Source organism: Prionailurus viverrinus, unplaced genomic scaffold (assembly GCF_022837055.1).
Source record: "Prionailurus viverrinus isolate Anna unplaced genomic scaffold, UM_Priviv_1.0 scaffold_60, whole genome shotgun sequence".
Lineage (NCBI taxonomy): Eukaryota > Metazoa > Chordata > Mammalia > Carnivora > Felidae > Prionailurus > Prionailurus viverrinus.
Window position 1 is genome coordinate 344,938 of NW_025927622.1, and position 19,682 is coordinate 364,619.

The 19,682-nt window shown below is 66.5% G+C and overlaps 1 protein-coding gene and 1 long non-coding RNA gene across 4 annotated transcripts; one reads left to right on the plus strand and one right to left on the minus strand.

Moving 5' to 3' along the window:
• Positions 1 to 737: 737 nt before the first annotated feature.
• On the minus strand, positions 738 to 17,951 carry EFNA2 (ephrin A2). Of its 3 annotated transcripts, XM_047848379.1 has the most exons (6): positions 17,562 to 17,951; positions 16,281 to 16,403; positions 15,326 to 15,476; positions 4,865 to 5,178; positions 2,609 to 2,674; positions 738 to 2,041 (listed from the first exon to the last, which is right to left on the minus strand). In XM_047848379.1, the coding sequence occupies exons 3-6, from the start codon at positions 15,346 to 15,348 to the stop codon at positions 1,920 to 1,922; spliced, it is 525 nt and encodes a 174-aa protein (XP_047704335.1). In that variant the 5' UTR covers positions 15,349 to 15,476; positions 16,281 to 16,403; positions 17,562 to 17,951; the 3' UTR covers positions 738 to 1,919. The 3 variants fall into 3 exon arrangements, with proteins under 3 accessions (XP_047704335.1, XP_047704336.1, XP_047704334.1); XM_047848380.1 differs by lacking the exons at positions 16,281 to 16,403; positions 17,562 to 17,951 and adding an exon at positions 15,670 to 15,746; XM_047848378.1 differs by lacking the exons at positions 15,326 to 15,476; positions 16,281 to 16,403; positions 17,562 to 17,951 and adding an exon at positions 14,464 to 14,606.
• Positions 6,657 to 8,272, plus strand: LOC125159754 (uncharacterized). The gene is made up of 3 exons (XR_007149894.1): positions 6,657 to 6,745; positions 7,792 to 7,885; positions 7,996 to 8,272. It is a non-coding gene; the product is annotated as an uncharacterized LOC125159754 (long non-coding RNA).
• Positions 17,952 to 19,682: the final 1,731 nt, after the last annotated feature.

A 19,682-nucleotide genomic window follows, 5' to 3' on the forward strand; every position in this document is an offset into this window, starting at 1 on the left:
AAGGGACTGTGAGGCAACAGATGGGGCGCCTGGGTGGCTTGGCCCCTTCGGCGTCCAACTCTTGATTTCGGCTCAGGTCACGCTCACACGGTTCCTGGGTTTGCGCCCCGCGTCGGGGTGCTTGGGATTCTCTCTCTCTGCCCCTCCCTGCACGCTCTTTCTCTCAAAATAAATAAACGTAAAATTTTTAAAAAAGAAAAAAGAAACGGACAGACCCCACCCTGGCCTGGTTAGGGAAACTGAGTCACACGGCGGTAGAGCTTGGCGACACAGATGTCATAGGACTTGATCGGACCCTACAAGACCCGTCACAGGACGGGAGGATTCGCGCCCCAAGAGGACGAGGGAGCAGGAGGCCCTGAGCAGCCCTGGGGGTCCTGGCATCCCAATGGGCCCCTGCTATATACTCACAGCCAGCCAGGCTCCCCTCTCCCCCTCCCAGCGGCCCCAGGGAGCAGAGGACTTGCTTCCATTTGTCAGAGGGGGAAACTGAGGCCCACGGAGGGCGGTGGAGGATACAGCACCCCGTGAAATGTCCATCCCAGGGCCCAGCCTCCAAACAAGCGAAGAAGCCGTCACGACAGATCCCGGAGGGCCCTCAAAGATGCCTCTGCCTGGCAGATTCCAGGCCCGACTACTCCAAATTATTAGTTCCGAGTGCCCCTCCCAATCCGGGCCGAGGGCCCCAGACACACATGCACATCCTTGAAGTTTATGCTCATTTTATTATAAAAAAATACAGAATCCAAAGTTGATTGTAATGGAGGGGGGGGTCCCGGTCGCCAGCTCCAGGCGTGACGCCACCACCCGCCCACGATGCCCCCTACAAAAGCCCCCCACCCGGCATCCAGGAGCCGTCTCCTGGCGGCCTCGCATCATATATATTTATATATAATATATATAAAACACAGATCAGGAAAGGCGGGTAGGAAATATGAAATCTGTATAAATGCGGTTTGCTTCTTTAAAGTGTCGGGGGGGTGTCTTTTCTTGGTGGTGGCCCCCGTGTTTCCTTGTGTCCTGTTTTCTTTTCTCTTACAAACGTTATTAGTTCGGAGAGTAGGGGCAGGGGCTCCGACAGACACACGAGCTTATTGCGAAGTGCGGCTTCTACTCTAAAAAGTCCCCCCACCCCCCCACCAAAATAAAAGTGCCCCCCCTCCCATGAAGGGGTAAGAAAAAAAGAAACTTTCCAGGCCATCCTTAGGAATACAGTAAAAATAAATCACAGTATATGCTTGCTGGCTCTATTTACAGAAATGTCACGTCTTCTGGGCCTCGGGGGCGAGCGGGTGAGGCTGGGGGGACCGGGCGGGGCCTAAGCGGTTCTAAGACGGGAGGGGGGGGGCGGGGGCTCTGATGGGGCCAGGGCTCCACACGGGGCTCTCTGGTGAGGCACCCCGGAGGGAGGAGGTGGGGGTGGGGTGGGGGGTGGGGGGGGGTCTGAGGTGGGCTCTGATTCCTGGGCCGGAATTAGGGGCACGCATCCCCGGCCCCTTCCGTCTCAGACCGACCGGCCTGTCCCAGGGCACCTGGAGGGTCGACCAGACCAGGGGTCTCCCGATCCCCGTGCCCCGGGGGGGCCAGGGACCCACGCAGCATCCACTCTGTCTCCTTCCCAAAGTTACCGGCGACAGCAAGGAATAAATTAAATTAAAAACTCAAGTCTTTCTGATTCCGCCGTAAGAGAAAAGCCCTAGCGAGAGGTTCTTGGGCTCTCCGGCACCCTGGAAGGAATGGCTTGGCCGGGAGGCTGGACAGACACCCGGCCTCTCAGGCATCAGGGCCTTTAGCCGCGCCCCCCCAGGGCTGGCCCTGGGGCGGTGGACAGCCCCCCCCTGCCTGGCAGGGCAGCACCAGTCGTGGGAGAAACGGAGTCTCTAGCTGGTCTCTAGGCGGGGCATCCAGGTGGGCCGGGACTAGGAGCCCAGGAGGGTCCACAGCACAGGGACAGTGCTGAGGACCAGCTGGCAGGCGCCCAAGCCACTGCACGAGTTATTGCTGGTGAAGATGGGCTCCGGGGCCTCGTACAGGGTCTCGTCTGGGGGGACACGGAGACAGGATGGTCAGCAGGTGGCCCCCCTCCCCACGGGGCTGCACCCCCACACCCACATGGTGCCTCAGCTGTCCCTCCCAGACCCGGAGATTTCTGTCCATCTCGGTCGGGGCTGTGCCTTTTGTGCAGAGCATGGCAAACAGTAGGTGCCAAATGCGTGTCCGGCACCTGGGTGAAGTCACAAGGCTGCGGAGACCCCCCCCCCTTCTCTGCGTGTGGCTTTGATGTTTCAAGAGCTCAGAACGTGGGCCCTTTGGCCTATCTTGGGGCACCTTCCTGGTGTTCACTCTTGGATGAAAGGAGCTACGGCCTCGGCAGAGGGCCCGGTCACGGACTTCACCCTCAGTCCCGAAGGTCTGAAATGCCGTCCTCGTTCACACGTGAGGAAACTGAGGCTCGGGGTCAGGAGCCGCCCCCGCCATTGCTGAGGTTGAGGGACTCCCCGGGCTGTGTTGGGACCACCCCCTGGCTCTGCCGAGCCCTCCGTGGGCTCTGTGGGCTCGGGACACCAGGGTGGGGGATGAAACCCTGCGCGATGCCCTGAGCACTTACTGGTTGGCCGCACGTAAACCTTCAGCCTCAGGCAGGGTCGGTCCACAGCATTGGGCGGTGTGGCAGCTGGAAGAGAGGGGGATGGGGGTTGTGGAGTAGGGGGCTCTCAGTGCCAGAGACCTCCTGGGGCTACATCCCCTTCCCCACACTGGTAACTCGACCCTGACCCAAGGCTACGGGAGGTTCCGCCCATAAAACTCCTAACCACACCTCAAAGCCCTAGACACAATGCCCTCTATTTCCCAGAAGTCCTCCCGCATACTTCCCTTGCCCTTCCCTTTGCTGAACCCCGACCCCAGAGACTGGGGGTGCCTGTGTCTTGTTCCACGTCACCCCAAGGCAGCACAAAGTTCGAAGGTGTTGAATAAAAATGTTTTTAACCAGTCACAACAACAACAAAAATCAGTGTAACCAGATGACTGATCTGGGATCGAATACCTGCTCTCTGGTGTCTGCGGGCAACCCAGCCCCTATCTGGGCCTCGTGCGTCGCACAGTAAGTGCTCTGGAAATGATTACTTCCATCTGGGAGCTCACGGAAGCCAGTCACCCCTGGGAGACAGGCTATGCGCCCACCTCGCGCGGAGAGGGACGCACCCTGCTGGAGGTCACAGGGAGGCCGAGGCGTTCGGTCCCCACGCCTCCAATTCCACCTTTCTTGCTCCCTGCCTCTCGGCCCACACGGCCCACGGAAGCTCCCGGAGGGGCCGGGGTCACACCGTAGCAGTGAGTCATGCGGGAGGCGGCCTGGGGACCAGGGTAGGGAGGGGAAGGAGGCCTGAAGCCCAGTGGGGGCCACGGGGGTTCGCGTGTGACAACGGCACGGGCACACCCCCCCCCACCCCGTGTGCACGACCCGGCACACGGACACGCTCAGGCCTGTCCCCCTGTCCTCCTGGTGGCCACTGCCTCTGCCCGCCCCCCAGAAGCCCCTCACGCTGGAAGATGAAGACAAAAAAGCATGTAATAAAAATAATTACGATAATTATCTTTATGAAACTCCCGTCCTGGAAAGAAAAATGTAATTTTTCTTATATTACGAGGACTTGATTTAAACACCTTCTCCCTTCCTCCACCCGCTTCTTCCTTGAATTAAAAGGAAAAAAGATCCAAGTAGAGCAGGAAGAACGAAGCCTCACAGAGTTTAATGTGACGCAGCGGGAAGGGGGGTAGCGAGGGGCTGCGTCTCCCCACGGCCCCAGGGGCCGACCCCGCGCCCCACCTGGCTCCCTGCGGGCCCCCACGAGGCCGGCCGAGAGATGGGGATCTCCGTGCCCCTCGGGGTCTCGGTGGCTCTGCAGAGGCATCGGCCCCACACCAACGCGGGCTCCCCGATGCCCCCACGCCGGTGGGGACGATGCCTAGACTCCCGTGTTCCTGGCTAAGTCCCTGCAGAGTAACGGGCTGCCAAGGGCACAGCAGCAGCGTCCTGTCCCCAGACCCTGCCTTTGGCACTTTAGGGGGAGGAAGAAGGATGCCCCTGGAATCCCTCCCCCCTCCCAGGTGCCGCAGAGCCAGGGACAGCCTCCCTCGGCCCCGCCCACTCGCCGCCCCGCCCGGGCTGTGCCTGAGGGTCCCCAAGCCCTGAAAAGCAGCTCCTCCCACAGTCGCGGGGAATCTGGGGCCAGGTGGGCCTGTTGGGGGGTTGATGGTGGGGGAGGGTGGCCGGGGGAGGGCCTGGGAGCTCCCTGCCCAAGCCAGGGTGTGATGGGCAGAACCCGAGCTCTGCCTTGGCCCCTGGCTTTGACCACGCTCCCCTCCCCCACCAGAGTCCCTACACCCGTTTTGGGGGGGGGGGGGGGGAGGGGCAGTGACCACCCCTGATCTCAGGGCCCGCAAGTTGGTGGTGGAGCCATCCGCTCCCCCAGCCCAAAGGCCCAGTGGCTTGATCCAGAGACAGGTCACAGAGGGGCATCTGCGGGTTTGTGACCTCAGCCCCACTCTGAGCCTCAGTTTCCCCATCTGAAAATGGGAACTCTAGATAGTGAGGCCTCTGGGGCTTGATTCCATTCAAGCGCTTGACCCGGGAGACACAGAGGCCAAGGCTGGCCCAGACCCCATCTCCCCATACCAGGACTCTGCTGCCCCCCAACCCCTGTGCGCCCCCCCCCCCCCCCGCTCTCCCCCCCCACACTGCCACATTGTCTCTACCTCCTCCTGCTCCCCCCACGTGCTGCTCCTCAGACCCCACCCCCCATGCACCCCTGGCCCCCCTCGTGTACCCCCCCCCACCGCACCCCCGCGCCCCCGCACTCACAGATGTAGTAGTACTCATGGCCCGGACGGAACTCGAAGCCGAGGGAGAAGGGCGTGAAGAGCTGGAACTTCTCCGAGAACTTGAGCGGCCCCCCGGGCGCCGCGGGCCGGTTGCACTCCCAGCGCTTGAAGCCGCGCTGCCGGTGGTCGCAGGACGCGTGGCCCTCGCCGTTGACCATGTACAGCACGTAGTGCTCCATGCGCTCGGCCGGCGGCAGCGGCGCCCCGTAGTGCGGGCAGTAGATGTCCAGGTAGTCGTTGATGCTGACCTCCACCGTGTAGCCCCCGCCGTCGTCCGCCGCGCCCGCGTGGAACCTGGGCCCCGCGGTCGGCGCGGGGAGGCCGGGGGGGGGGGGGCGGGGAGCACAAGGGGCGCTGGGTCAGCGCGGGCGGTGGCGGGACGGGCCGGGGGCGGGGCCGGCGCGGGGGGGGGGACCCGGGAGAAGCTCCGGGGCGCGGGCCCACGTGCCCCACCCCCACCCCCCTCCCCCCAGGCCGCCCCGGAGCCTCCCGCCCGCCACCAGGCAGGCGTCGGGGGGAGGAGGGGCGGTCGCCTCGCCGGGCATTCTGGGTAACCGCATGCAACGGAGCAGGTGCGGAGCCCCCGGGAGCCCCAGCCTCCCTCGCGTAGGCCGCGCGTCCGGGCCCTTCCGTGCCGCGGCCGGCACGAGCTGCCCCCGCTCCCCGTCACGAAGTCCCTCTCCAAATAAACGTTACTGCTTGGCTGCCACGTCCCCTCCTCCAGGCAGTCCCCAGGCTGCCCACCGCAGGCAGCCGCCGTGGCTTTTCCTCGGCAGATCTGACTGCCAAGGCGGCACAGGTGGGTGGGGCCTGGAGTTGAGTGTTCTGGACCCCTCTCCTAGCGTCAGTTTCCTTGCGGGGGGGGGGGGGGGGGATTAGGGTTTGGCCTGAAGGTCGCCCCAGCCCGGCTCAGAGGTGCTCTGGGTCCCGCCCCCAGCCTCAACTCCTTACCTCCCGTGTGACCCCAGCAAGTCCAGGGATCTCCCTCCAGGGCCTCTGCCACTTGACAACTGCCCCCCTAACCTCCCGGTCACCTCACCAGGTTCCCCCACCCCTGCCGCCTCCGCCCCTCAGCCCCGCTTCCCAGCCTTTGCCCTGGAGGTCCCAACTGTCAGGCAGCCTGTACATGCAGCCTTGGGGAGCCCCCCCAGACCCAGCTTCGTCTGGCGAGGATGGAGGTCAGCTCCCCCCACCATCACCGCCTCAGGCCACAGCGACAGGAGCCCTTAGATCTCCCGGACGAGGTCTCCTGGGTCCCTGTCATGTAAACGCAGCCTGGACCGAGGAACAAGGGGGCCTCCGGAGAGGAGCTTTATTAGCACATAAAAGGCCTAAAAGCAGAGGAGGGGTGGGAAGCCCCTTCTCCCTCTCCGCACAGGCATGGAAACTGAGGCCCAACAGCAGAAGGGGCCCAGGCTGCTTGGACCCCAGCTTGGCCACGCCACGCCTCTGTGGCCCAGTCCGCGGGAGGGAGCCGAGGTGCGGCCCCCATGCCGGGCAACTGAGGGGGGGGGGGCAGGATTATCAGCCGGCATTGGCTGCCCCCCTGCAGCCCGGAGGCTCTGCGCCAGGTCGGGGCGGCTCCGGGGACCCCAGAGGGGGGAGTGAGACAGCGGGAGACCTTGCTCACACGTGCCTCAGTTTCCCAACCTGACACAGGAGATCTCGTGGGGATGTCAAGTCTGCGGCTGAGGCGCAGACTCCCGAGAATTCCAGCTCGGAGAGTCGGAGGGAGCAGACTCACCTCCAGCCCTTCCCTGCTCTCGGACCGCCCAGGAATGGGGAGCTCTGCCCACCCCCACAGAAGTGGGATGCTGTTTGCAGATTCAGTGAATACAGCAGAGAGACTCGGGGAGTGGAGGTCAGTTGGGGGCTGCAGATAGTTCTGTGTTCAGGCTCGGGCTTGCACCCAGCTAGGTCTTGTGGTTCATTCTCGTCTCAAAGCCTCAGTTTCCAACTCTGTACAGTGGGGACAGTCCTTGAGAACGCCAGTCGTGTACATAGCAGGCCCTGCACAGAGGCAGGGCAGCCCAAAGTCAGGCTGGGACAGGGTCAGGGTCAGGCTCACAGCAGGGTCAGGCTGGGACCAGGGTCAGGCTAGGTCAGGGTCAGGCTCACAGCAGGGCCAGGGTCAGGACCAGGGTCAGGCTCAAAGCAGGGTCAGGGTCAGGCTGGGACAGGGACAGGGACAGGGTCAGGCTGGGGTAGGGTCAGGCTGGAGCAGAGTCAGGGTCAGGCTCACAGCAGGGTCAGACTGGGACCAGGGTCAGGCTAGGTCAGGGTCAGGCTCACAGCAGGGCCAGGGTCAGGACCAGGGTCAGGCTCAAAGCAGGGTCAGGGTCAGGCTGGGACAGGGACAGGGTCAGGCTGGGATAGGGTCAGGCTGAAGCAGAGTCAGGGTCAGGCTCACAGCAGGGCCAGGCTGGGGCAGGGCCAGGCTGAGATATGGTCAGGGTCAGGCTTGGACAAGGTCAGGATCAGGCTGGGATAGGGACAGGGTCAGGCTCACAGCAGGGTCAGGCTGGGACCAGGGTCAGGCTAGGTCAGGGTCAGGCTCACAGCAGGGTCAGGCTGGAACCAGGGTCAGGCTAGGTCAGGGTCAGGCTCACAGCAGGGCCAGGGTCAGGACCAGGGTCAGGCTCAAAGCAGGGTCAGGGTCAGGCTGGGACAGGGACAGGGACAGGGTCAGGCTGGGGTAGGGTCAGGCTGGAGCAGAGTCAGGCTCAGGCTCACAGCAGGGTCAGGCTGGGGCAGGGTTAGGCAGCGACCCTGCCCATCCCTTGGGCTGCCCCTCGGCTGGCCGAGCACGGGTGTCTCATGGACTGGCTGTGTTCTCTGGCCGCTTGGGCGAGATCGATGCAAAAGCCACTCCAGGCTTTTTCAAAAGTCGTTTTCGCTCCTTCCCAGCCCATTGAAAGCCCCATTGATCAGCCAATCGATGACAGCCGTGGCCAAGCGCCTGCCAGGACCACCCAGGCCCGACCCTGCAGGGGAGGTGGAGGTGGGGAAACGACGATGACGGTGGGGGGGGGGGTACAGGACGGGCCCCCGTGCTGACCCCGGCCCCCTCTGGTCCTCAGTTTCCCCTCTCCTCCCTGGCCTCTGCTGCAGGGATGTATGCTCAGCCTGAAAGGGAAGAGCTCGCTCAGCTCTCTGCGGAGCCTCGCCAGATGAACGGACTCGGGGGTGGGGCTGCCGGGGCATCGCCGACTCCCCACCCCACCCCACCCCTGCCCGTGCCTCTCCATGGTGCCTGCCTCCCCTGCACTGGGCCAACGTCGTTCTCCTCTGCCGTTTAATCTCCCGAAAAACGTCCAAAAGCGAGGCTGCTTTGCTGGCTCAGAGGCTGGATGCTTGGGCCCCGCCAGGCGGGCCAGGCTCCTGGCCTCCCCAAATCCGGGCTCGCTTTTCTGAGTGTAACTCAGACCCACTGACTCACTGACTCAGAGCTCCCCCATCACTCAGAATAAAACCCACTCCTCCCGGGTCACGAGGCCCGTATGGCCTCACCGTCCCCACCCTCGTTGTCGGAGTTGTTGTCCTCCAACTGCCCCCAGCTCACTCCCTCCAGCCACACCAGCCTTCTGGCTGCTCCGGTTCCCACCCCAGGGCCTTTGCATGTGCTCCTCTGCCCAGCCTGCTCTCTCCCGCCTCCTCCACCTCATCACGTATCTCATTCCAACATCATCATATTTTTACCTTTACACAGTCTGCTGTCCGCCCCCCCACCCCGGACCCTGGGGGCCAGCCTCCTCCTCCGCCCCTTTCCCTCACCGCCGGCACAGGCCTCGTGCACAGTGCCTCCACACGTTTGTTGATCAAACAAAGGCCAAAGATTCAAGGTCTTTGAGGTGCCGGAGTCACAGGGAGCAGACAGCGACCCACACATGGAGTGAGGACCCCCGGCAGGTGCGTCCCAGAAGAAGCCCCCAGCCCTCCAGCTCTAGCTGCCTAAGCGGACCATTGTTTTCCCCTCCCCGGCTCTAAAATAGTGATGGCCTTGCTGCCTTGGCATTTCCCGGTCCAAGTTGGCGGGCAAACCAGGGGCGGGCGCCTGGCCCCTACTCAGGGTGGCGCCTGTGCGGGGGAAGGGCCCAACCCCAAAACCAAGCCGGTGCAAGCAAGACAACGCTTTCATTTTCTCCATTAGTGAGGAAGCCTGATATGCAAATGCTCCACGGGAGCAACAGAGAGAGAGAAAAACTCTCACTAAGGGGTTAATGACTGACTTGGGACGGGTTCCCAGACAGAGGGCTCCTGAGGCTTTCAGACGTACAGCCCTTCCCCTCTCGTGCCACACCTTCACCCCCCTCTCGTTCACCCTGCCGGCTGCCTGCCAACGTGCACTCCTCCAGGCAGCCCTCCCAGCCCCTGGCGGACCCGACCCTGCCCGCCAAACCCACCCCTACCCCACAGCCGCCCCCCGCGCGGCTAATTAGCTCCAGTCGGGCCATTGTCAAGTCATTAGACGCTAATAGCAAAGCAACTAATTAGGAGTCTCGCCCAAAATGGGAGTGGGGAGGGCTGTGCCACCCCCCCCCCCAGACTAGAAGTTGAGGCAGGGGTGGGGCGCCAGCAAGCTGAAGCCCACGCCACCCTGCCAGCTGCACTTGGGACCAGCTCCCTGGTCTGAACCCAGTCACGCCGCCTAGTGACCAAGACCCCAGGGAAGGACACACCCAGGCGGGCCCTGGGTGGGCAGCAGGGTCCCGAGGCCCAGGCCGGGGCAGGGTCAGCCCCTCCCCACCGCCATCCCCGGCGAGGCCCAAGACCTCGGCACGCACCCCCGGCTTTCTGAGGGGTCGAGAAGACATTCCCCCACCTGAGGCCTGGCCACCTTCCTTCTGCTGCGGCGAGGGGCGGGGGTGGGGGGGGAGCCTCAGAGAAACCCGGGCCCCCAGGTGGTGCGGGGTCAGCCTCGGGGAGGGTGTGTGCGGAGGGGGTGGGTGACTGAAGCAACGACCCGACCCCGGAGCTGAAGCCAGAGGTCAGCCCCGCCTCTGCGCCCCGGGGTCAGCAGCACACAGGACGTGGCTGTCCTGGACTCCCCCCCCACCGCCCCCACCCCCCAGTGTCCTTAGCCGGCCTTGGACGCAGCAGCCTCTAGGACTGGGGACAGCCCGACCGGCCCGCCTTCCCCGGAGCCACGGGTGAGTCACTGTCTCCGGGTCCACGAAAGGGAGGCATAACGGGGGGGGGCAGATCGGACGGGTGCGTGGCTGTGGCTGGGCCGGCCGAGGGGGCAACTTGGCTCGTGTAGTGAACGGAGCCGCTTGAAACCAAAATCCCCAGGCCCGACAGGGCGACCGAGGCGTGGCGGCCGAGCCCCCAGGGCGCAAGAGAGCAGGCATGGGGGCGAGACCCCGGCCGGCCGGGGCTGGCCTGCCAAAGTGTGGCCGAGGTGGGGACCGAGCTGTGCCGGTGCACCTAGCTGTCATCCGCGTGGAGGCACAGACGTGGCACGGGGTCCGGGGCTGTGGGGGGCCACAGCCGAGCCCTCCCCCTGGACCCGTCTCCAAAGGAGAGAAGTCCCCCCACGGGGCAAGGCTGGCCGCGTCTCCCGCTCCTGAGGGTAAGGAGAGGGGTGTGGGCCTGGCTCAGGCCGATGGAAGGAGACGGCCGGGCCCTCAGAAACACCGTCCCCCAGACCCCCTGAACGCACGTGCTGCCCCAAGAAACACGTCCACGGGTGACCCGAGGGGCCCGCAGACCTCACGGAGACGTCTGGGGGGGCCTGGAGGTCAGAGCCGCCAGAGCCAACGCAGGCACAGTGCCCCAAGGGGAGGCACCGAGGCTGGGGACGGGGAAGGCCCGGCTGCCCATCAGACCCCAGAGGCAGACCCGGACAGAAGTTGCCCAGGCCCGCGGTGGCGGGGGGGGGGGGGGGGGGCGGCCCTCAGAACTGCCCCCCCCACCCCCCTCAGCTGTTTCTCGCCCTGTCCTTCGGGCTGGACCGTCGCTGTCCATGCAGATTTGGGGTCCAGCCCCAGAAGCCCCTGTGTTCACCCGCAGGAGCTGCCTCGGTTCCCCTCTCTATCGGGGACCTCTGAGCCCCTGGGGTCACGCCGGGGCCACAAGGGCCCTGCCACCGTCTGCTGACCGCCACACCTGTCGGCCCCCACTTACCGAGACGCGGAGGCTCCCGGCGGCCAAGCCGCCTGCCTGAGCTCCTGCCCGGGCTCCCCGCGGCACCCCCGGGCCCCACCCTCGGCCCCGGGTGCCCAGACCCAAGCGGTCTCGCCCTCCAAGCTCTGAAAGCCAGGCAGACTGACCTCTCTCGAACAAAACCAAAAACCCTCGTACAGCAAAATATGTTATCACCCGTGCAAAGCCACTTCTCCCCAGGCCCCGGGCAGGGCTGCAGCGCCACGGGGACCAGGGAGGCCCGACGCCTCCACCGTGGGAAAGACCCTCTCCGGTCGCCATTTTCCTATCTGCACCCCCACACGCGGAAGCACACGCAACCGCCTTCGAACGCTCCCGCGGCCCCGAGCCGCCCGGTGCGGGTGGGTTCCGGGCCCACAGCCCCCGCCGGCATCGGCACCACCGCGCACGTGCAGGCCCGCGCTCGCCACTCGGGTGGGGGACTCGGGGACAGCGGGCGCCCTGCACAGTCCCCCGGCGGGGACCCACCCGGCTCGAGGAGGGGACAGAGGAGGACAGCCAGCCGGGCCGCCATCGCCGGAACCGTCCGCCCCCTCACCGGGGGCCCTGGGACGGCCGGGGCCGGGCCGCACACGCGCAGCCACACGCGTGCACTCCGCTCACAGATGCGCTAAAGACACACGTGTGCGCCCCCCGCACACACACACACAGGCCCCCCCCCCCCCCGTCCTCCCCGGTGCAGACACTCAGACGCAGACGGGCACGCGCACCCCCGGGCACGCGCATTCCACGCACAGACGCGCCGTGCGAACACGTGCACGCACTCTGGCACAATCACGCACACGCGTGTGCAAACATGCCAGAGCCGGGAGGCACATGCGTCACCCTGCCACGCAGGCGTGTGTGTGAGTGACCCCTGCACGCCGCGGGAAAATGCACGCGAGTGCACGCGGCGACACAGGCGGAGACACGGAAGCCTGAGCCGGAGGCCGCACCGACCTTCCGCACACAGCACGAGCCCCCCGCGGCTGCACACGCGGCCGCGCCGGAGGGCCCAGCCCCACCCGGCCGCGGACAGGTGCAAGGACCAGGGAGGAGGCGGCGCGCGGCCGGCCTGCGGGGGTGACCCGCCTGCGGGTGGCTGACCCGGACAGCAGGGCCCCACCCTGCCGCGGCGGTGACGGTGGGTGCGGGGCTCGCTCGGCCACGTCCACCAGCCGCGTGTGCGCAGGAAATGCGCTGCGCGGCAGCAGGATGTGACTGGGAAAACAGAGCCACATACTTATTACCTTGGTGCAGGTACGAAGCCGGGCCGGGCCTGCGTGGCCGGCCTCACCGCGGCACTGCCTGTCCGTTCCCCACGTGAGCACACCCGTCCGTCCCTCCAGCTCCTGCACGACCGCCTGTCCCCCACCCAAGTGTGCCCAGCCCTTGCTCTGACCCCTTCCCTGCTGTGCCTTTTGTGTGCGCCCCTTCTCTTGGGCGCCCCCCCCCCCCCATCTCCTCCACCTGCCGCCGCACTGATCCGTTACTAACCCAGCCGGGTCTCTCGTCTCTACCCGCGGGACTGCCGCCAGCTCCAGGCCTGCTCGCGGACCCTGCACCTCTGCCCTGGGCAGCCGCCTCCGGGGAAATCACCATTCCTGGGTGCCCTTGGACCCGAGGCCCGACACCGCCCCTCCTCCCGTGTCCGACACGCACCCTGTCACTGGCTGCAGGTTCCAGGCCAGCCGGCCCCGGGCAGCGAACCTCCCGAGAAGTCCCTGGGCCACGGAGGCCCTCGGGCAGCTGGTCGGAACAGGACTGTCAGGTCAGCAGCAGGAGGCGCTCGGGTGTGAGGCCAGAGCCGGGCACCTGGGGCTGCCTCGTCCCCCCCGGGCCGGGATCCTGTCCACAGCCCTGTGGCAGGTGGGGCGGCAGGCAGCCCCAACCACCCCCTTCCGTCCCCATTCGAGGCTCCTCGTGTGTTTGGCGTTTGCTAGAACAAAGGACGGGCCATGCCTGGGACGGAGATTCCAAAGCTGAAACCAAAAACTTGGGCCGGGGAGGCGCTGCCCGCTGGGCTCCCCCGCTCGGCCGCAGGGAAGAGCCTTAATCAAACCCACATGTGACCAGCAGGGCAAGGCGGCCAGGGAACCCGCTCCGCGGTGGCCTGACTGTCCCTGTGCAGCCCGGGGTCTCTGCCCTCAGCCCTGGGGCCCAACCCCACAGCTGAGCAACTGAGGGGGGTGTCTGGGTGCGCTCCCTGCCCCCCACGGCAGGACAGTGGCTACCCTTGTCCCAGAGCCTGCCTCAAAGACGGCCCTTTATGCAACTTTCTGCCCGACAGTAACGGGATGGCAGAGGACAGTGAGGGTGTCTTGACCGGCACTTGAAAGGGAGAGACAGTGACCAGTGGCAGAGGGACGGGAAGCAGAGAGGCTGGCCTCCTCACTCCCATGCGCAGCCCAGCCGGCCCTGGGAACGCCGTGGGAGCCTGGGTGCTGTGGCTGACCCCTCGGAGTGCTGAGCTCCAAACCCCATCTCCCGTGGGACCCCGGCCTTGGAGAGCCGGTGATGGCCCAGAGGCTTCTGCAGATGTCCAGGACATGGTCAGTTACCAGCAAACTTTTCTCAGTCAGATTAGCCAGGACTCCGGCTGCCCCCCAAACTGCACTTAGCGCTGGGCGCCGAAGGGGTTGTGCGGGCGGGCAGGACACCGCAGCCAGGCGTAGCAGGCTGGGGACGAGGCCACCTGGGTCCCCACCTCCGCTCCTCTCCCCTCACCGTGACCTTGAGCCAGCCACGCGTGCATTCTGTGCCTCAGTTTCCCCATCAGCACCAGGAGGACGGGAGAGGATGCCGCCGGGCCAAGACTCCCAGGACCGCTCCTGGGTGCCTCAGTCTCCCCACCTCCACAAAGCTAGGACCTTGGGCCCCCTGGAGCGAAGACGGTCCTGGTTTGGTAGGGAGGAACAGATCAACTTCCCCGAGTTCACGTGGGGACCCACCCGCAGGACGCGCCCGCGGACCCCTTACCCCGGGGGGAGGGGGAGGCCGCGGTCCCCCACCCGGCACAGTTCAGCGATGAGGTTCCCCGGGGAATCTCCACGAACTCCGACGCCGCCGGCAGGCGTCCCCGGAGAGGCCCCAGGATGGGGGACCCCCAAGTCCGGGAAAGGAACTCGGGGCCGCCCAGCTTCGGAGGGTCCCCCCGAACTCCGGGGGCTGGCGGCGCTCTGGGCGCGCAGGGCGTCCGGTGGGGCGCCCTGCGCGTGTGCGGGGGGGAGGATGCACGAGGAGCGGGAGCGCCCCGAACTCCGGGGCGCCGGAACTCCCTGGGGGCTCCCGCCGGGGCCCGCCGGCGCCCCCCGCCCCCGCGCCCGAGGCGGAGCGCGCTCGGGGGCCGCCCAGAGCCCGGGGCGCGGAGGCCCGGCCGGGGCGGGGGGCGCCCGGGGCCCCCGGCGCCGCCTCCCCGCGCGCGGCCGCGCTCACCTGGGGTTGCTGCGGTTCCAGTAGACGGCGTAGCGGTCCGAGTTGGCGCGGGCGGCGTCCTCGGCGCGCGCGAAGGGCGGCGGCGGCGGCAGCGGCAGCAGCAGCAGCAGCAGCGGCAGCAGCGGGCGCTGCGCGGGCGCCATGGCCCCGGTCCGGCCGCCGCGCTCGCCTGGCCGCCGCCTGCCAGCGGTCTCCGCCTCCTCCGCCGCCGCCGCCGAGCGGGCGGGCTCGGGGCGGGCGGGAGGAGGGCGCGCCGGCGCTTGGAGATCCCCGGCCGCCCCCCCCCGCCCGTGCGCGCGCGACCTCGGGCGCCGAGAAGGCAGGCGGCGGGCGGGCGGGGCGCCGGGGGTCCTCCCCGGGCGCCGGCCCCCCGGCCGCGCGGACTCTCGCAGCGCGGGCCGCCGCCGCAGCCGCCGGGGAGGGGCCGGGTCTCCGGCCTTTGTCCCGCCCGAGCGCCGGGAGGGCCGCGGGCGCCCCCTCCTGCCGTGCCCCGGCCACGCGGGGGCCGGGCGGGGGTGGGGGGATGGCCCCCCTCCTGCCTCCGCCGCGCCCACCCCACCCCCCACCCCGGGCCAGACCGTCCCCGACTCGTCCCTCGTCCCTCCCGGTGGGGCTGCCTGCCGTGGGCAGCCCTGGGGTCCTGCCCTCCCCCGGCCCCCCGGAGACGCCCAACTCCGGGGGGCCTCGAGCCACCACCACCGCCCCCATCATCCTCACAAGGGTCCCCTGCGCTCCTCTCCCTCAGGACAGCAAGGCGGTCTGTGGAGCCTGGCCCCCGGGACAGGAGGAGGCACAGAGACGACTCACCCCCTCTCCGTCCCGCCGTCATTCAGTCATTCCAACCCAGACCCCAAATCCTAACCTAGGCGAGCTAACCAGCTTCATGCCTCCCTGTTCCTCCTGGGCAGGTGTTTTCGGCACGTGCCGGCCCGAGTCCAAAGGCTGGTCCACCACTGCCTCCCTGGGGGACCTCAGGGCAGTCACTTGTCCTCTGTGGGCCTCTGTTTCCTCTCCTGGGAAATGGAGCAAGAGTCTCTGCTTCAGCTCCTGAGCGTGGGGGGCACAGAACAGGTGCCCACTACACAAGGGATCCGCCCGAGCCACTCAGGGTGGGATCCAAGCCGCCCAAGGTAGGATCCAGGCCAACAGCAGATGAAGTCCATACACAGATGAAATCCGACCCCGGAGCAAGACAGAGAAGGGCACCTGGGCACAGTGCACGGCTTCAGCGGAGGCCCAGAGTGGTCGCTCCTGGGGAGCTCACTGGGGGCCTGTTCTTTCATTTTCCGGTCTTATGCATGCCACAGCCTCTGTCACCAGATTCTGAGTTTATAGAGGTACTCTGTCACCAAGTGCTGGCTGGAAACTGCCAGTGGTGCCCAGCTGGGGTCCACCTCTCTGGATTTGTTTCACTTGCCCAGGCCTGGTGAGAGTGAGACCAGAGCCCTTGAACTAGAAGGTCCCCACGGGAGGGAGTGTTGCAGGTTCTCGTAACAGGAACCATTAGAGGCCAGAGACCGGCAAACTAACCTTCACCCCAGCAAAGTGGATGGGCCCACGCCAGCCACGTACCTCCAGGGTGTTGGGGGGCACACGCCACACGACGCCTGAGTTTCTCCCCCCCACCCCTTCCCAACCTTTGCTCAGGCTGTGCCCTGAGAGTACCTCCCTTTTTTGTGCCAAATTCTGATCATCCATCAAGGCCGGTCCCTGCCCGTGCCGCCCCCGCCCCCACTCCCGCCCCCGCCACGAGGAGGTTCTCGGTCCTCTGTCCCCTGGAGGACTCAGCCTGCCTGTCCTGGGTGTTGTTCTCTTACCTGACTGAGGGTACCCGAGTCCCAGGGCTGGCCCTTCAAATAGACTCTCCGGATACCCCTGGCGTGAGGGCCTGGGCTTCCAGCAACACGGGCCCAGCTCAGCCCAGGATGACGGGTCTGGCCCTTTGGAGAGCACAAGGGTGGTGGTGGCCCCCAGTGAGGAAGTCCCCCTTGCACAGCTGCGGAGGTGGAGCCACAAGCCCACGGGCGCCAGCGGGCCTGGCCCAGCCCGGTGTCCCGCCTTCTGGAAGCTCCCACTGTTGTCCCACTTGATGGGACCTCACAGTTGGGGCTGGGGTCTCCTCTGTCAAAGCCAGCAGGACGTGAGCCTGCAGGGGGTAAGGGAAACAGAAAGGGCACACCACACAGGGAGGACGCCGAGGCGGCGAAGGCCCAGCAATGGGGCTGCTCATTTGCATGCAGGGGCCACCAAGGCAAGAGCCGCCACGCCACTGCCGCTGCCGGGCGGATTTGAGCTGAAGCTCTGTTTTCCTTCTGTTCTTGTCTCTCTCTCAAGGTCAGAGCCAGAGCAGGGACAGGAACAAAGGCGCGCGTCCCCCATTCAACCTCCCTGCGCCCGCCGGCCGCTCCTGGAGGCGGGGCCCTGGGGAGGGGAGGGCAGGGCGGCTCCAAGGCCTGGCCCCAGGCAAGGTGGGGGTGGGGGCACAGGACCCGCTGCTCCAGGGGACTCCTGCCCCGCGGGGGGGGGGGGGGGGAGGGGGCACTGTGGGCACCTAGGAGGCCCTGTCCCCTCCCAGGGCCAGTAGCCACCCCAGCCTCCAGGCACAGCCAGTGTGTGTGTGTGGGGGGGGGGGGTTCAGCTGGGGCCAGGGGTCATTCTGGAGTAAGCTTCCTCTGGAGTCAAGGGTCAGAGATCAGGTTTACTCTGGGGACAGGGGTCAGTCTGGGGTTCAAGGCTCAGTGAATGTCAGGGGTCATTCAGGGTCAGCTGTCAGCCCTGGGCTCAGATCCAGGACAGGGTTGCCAATGGGGTCTGCCCCTGTCCACCCTGCTCTGCACTCTCGGGCTGGGGGGTCTGCTCCAGACTTGGGGAGGGTCCTGCCAAGGCCAAGCTGAGACTTGGCTCCTAGCCTGTGTCTGTCACCCCTGGTCCAGCACCTGCTGCCTGCTGCCGGCCGACCCCTGGCCCGCAGGGCGAGTCCCCACGGCTTGGGGTCAGTGTCCGACACCCTTGCACCTTCAGAGGCCGCAGTGCCAGGGAAGAAGCTAAAACCGCGTGGCGGAAGAGTCTCACTAAATAACCAATGGGACCGAATGTACCTGCCGCTCCGGCTCTGGTGGTCTTCAGAGGCCCCACTCCTCCCCGCGCGGCAGGTGCAAAGAGTGGAGGCAGCAGAGGAGCCCCCAGGTCCCGGGAAGACGCCCCGCCTTGACGGCTGACGCGGGCCCAGCTCCCACCTGTCCCTGTTTCCCAGACGGGGGACTGAGGCCGGGGTCGGGCCGGGTCTCAAGCTGCACAGCGAGCCGTCGGCCAGGAGCCCGAGACTCCAACCTGGCCGCTGGCCGCGTCCAGCATGTGTGGTGGCCTGCGGGGCAATCGAGGTACCAGGAGGGGCCGGGAGGGGCCTGGGCCGTGGGTCTGGACCCCCCGACCTGGCACAGGCTAGGGACCCGCGGCGGTGACCCCCGTGTGCGAACACGAGTGCATGTGCACGTCCCGTGTGCCTCCCACACGTGAGCGTCTGCGCCGTGTACCGGGCCTGCCTGTGAGCACAGGAAGCCCCTCCCGCGCTCGCCCGCGTGCACACAGGGGCCCCCCTTTCATCCCGGGCTGACGGGCCCCTCTCCTGGCTTTTAGCCGCTGAGAACTTCCTGCTAACAGTGCAGTAACCTCGGCGGGCGGGGGCTGCCGGTTACTCGGCACTAACGCTGGGGGGGCGGGGGGGGGGCGCGGAGACCGCTGCTGACAGGCACGAGGGCCGGGAAGCGGGCAGCGCACCCACCCTGCCCGGACTGGGGTGGGCGCGCGGCGGCCGGGGGACAGGCAGTGTGTTCCCAGCTCCGGATGGCAGAGCGCGGGGTCTCTCCTGACCTCATTAGAGTAATTAACGTGCCTTTTGAAGCTCGAAAAATCGCTCAGAGCTGTGGGAAGGGGGCGCAGATCACAGGGCGGGAGAGCCGGGGACGGTGTCTGCGTGCCTGTTAAAAGCGCGTCCCAGTGGGTCTGACGCAGAGAGACAGACGGAAACCAAGACCAAGTGAAAGAGACCACGCAGATGGAGAGAAACACAAAGGAGGTTCAGAGTCAGAGAAAGAAACGCAAGGACAAAAACAGAGAGACAGAGACGAGTGGAGAGACCCACGGTGGGGGGACACGTGGAGAAAGAGCCAGAGCCAGAAGGGCAGGGCGTGGGGGACATCTCTGGGGCCTGGCCTCATTTTTGCCACCTTCCCCAGAGGACCTGCTGGGCCCTCAGTGCGGGACCCTCCCAAAGAACAGCATGGGAGGAGCAGTCAGGGAGGACTTCCTGGAGGCAGCAACTGGTCAGCACAGGAGAAGGGTGAAACGTGAGGTTTGGAGTGTGGGAAGGCCAAGAGAGATGCCTAGGGAAGCAGACTAGGGACCTGAGCAGAACACCTCAGCTGGAGAGAAGGCTGCCCAGCTGACATGATGGAAATGGCTTCTCTACGCCCTGGCAGCAGGCAGGGATGCAGGCTTGGTGTGGTAGGGCGGGCCAGCTGGCCTGAGCGGTGGACGGGCCCAAGAGCCGACAGATCCCTAGTAGGCAGCAGGCTCAGTCCACGCCACCATGGACACGGGGACAAGGCAGGGCTCAGGATGAAGCAGGGGACACGGAGAGCCCACCGGTACAACAGCTTGGTTCCACCTCCCTCCCACCCAACCCTCTGCCGGCCAGCAGGGGACGCCGGACGGCACGAGGCTGCCACCTGGTGGCAGCTCCTCACAACGACACGGCTGTGGCAAGTCTGGCCAATGGGCAGCCCCGGGGCGGGGCGGGGGAGACCTCAGGCTGGGCAGCCGCTGGCCAGCCCCTCCCCTCTGACTCCCCACCACCAAGCTGAAGAGGGCCGGGGTGTCAGGCCACAGCTGGAATCCACCCAGAAAGAGCAGCTCTCGAGGAAAGACAAGGCCCAAAGCGAAACCCACCAAACTCCTCGCGGGGGGTGGGAACTCAGGTGCGTCGGTGCCTCCGCAGGAGCCTGACGGCGGGAAGGGCACGGGAGGCACAGGGGTCCTGAGGCTGCAGGACGCTCCGGCCCCGTTCGCTACCGACGGCGCTCCTTGGGAAACGCCCCCGGAGGTGCTGGTGCCGTGAGCAGGGTCGGGTGGGGACACCAGAGGACGTGGCACCTGCAGGGCTCCGGGTTTAAGGTGGCACAGAGCAGGGAGCCCGAGCAAGGACTGTGACACGGGGACAG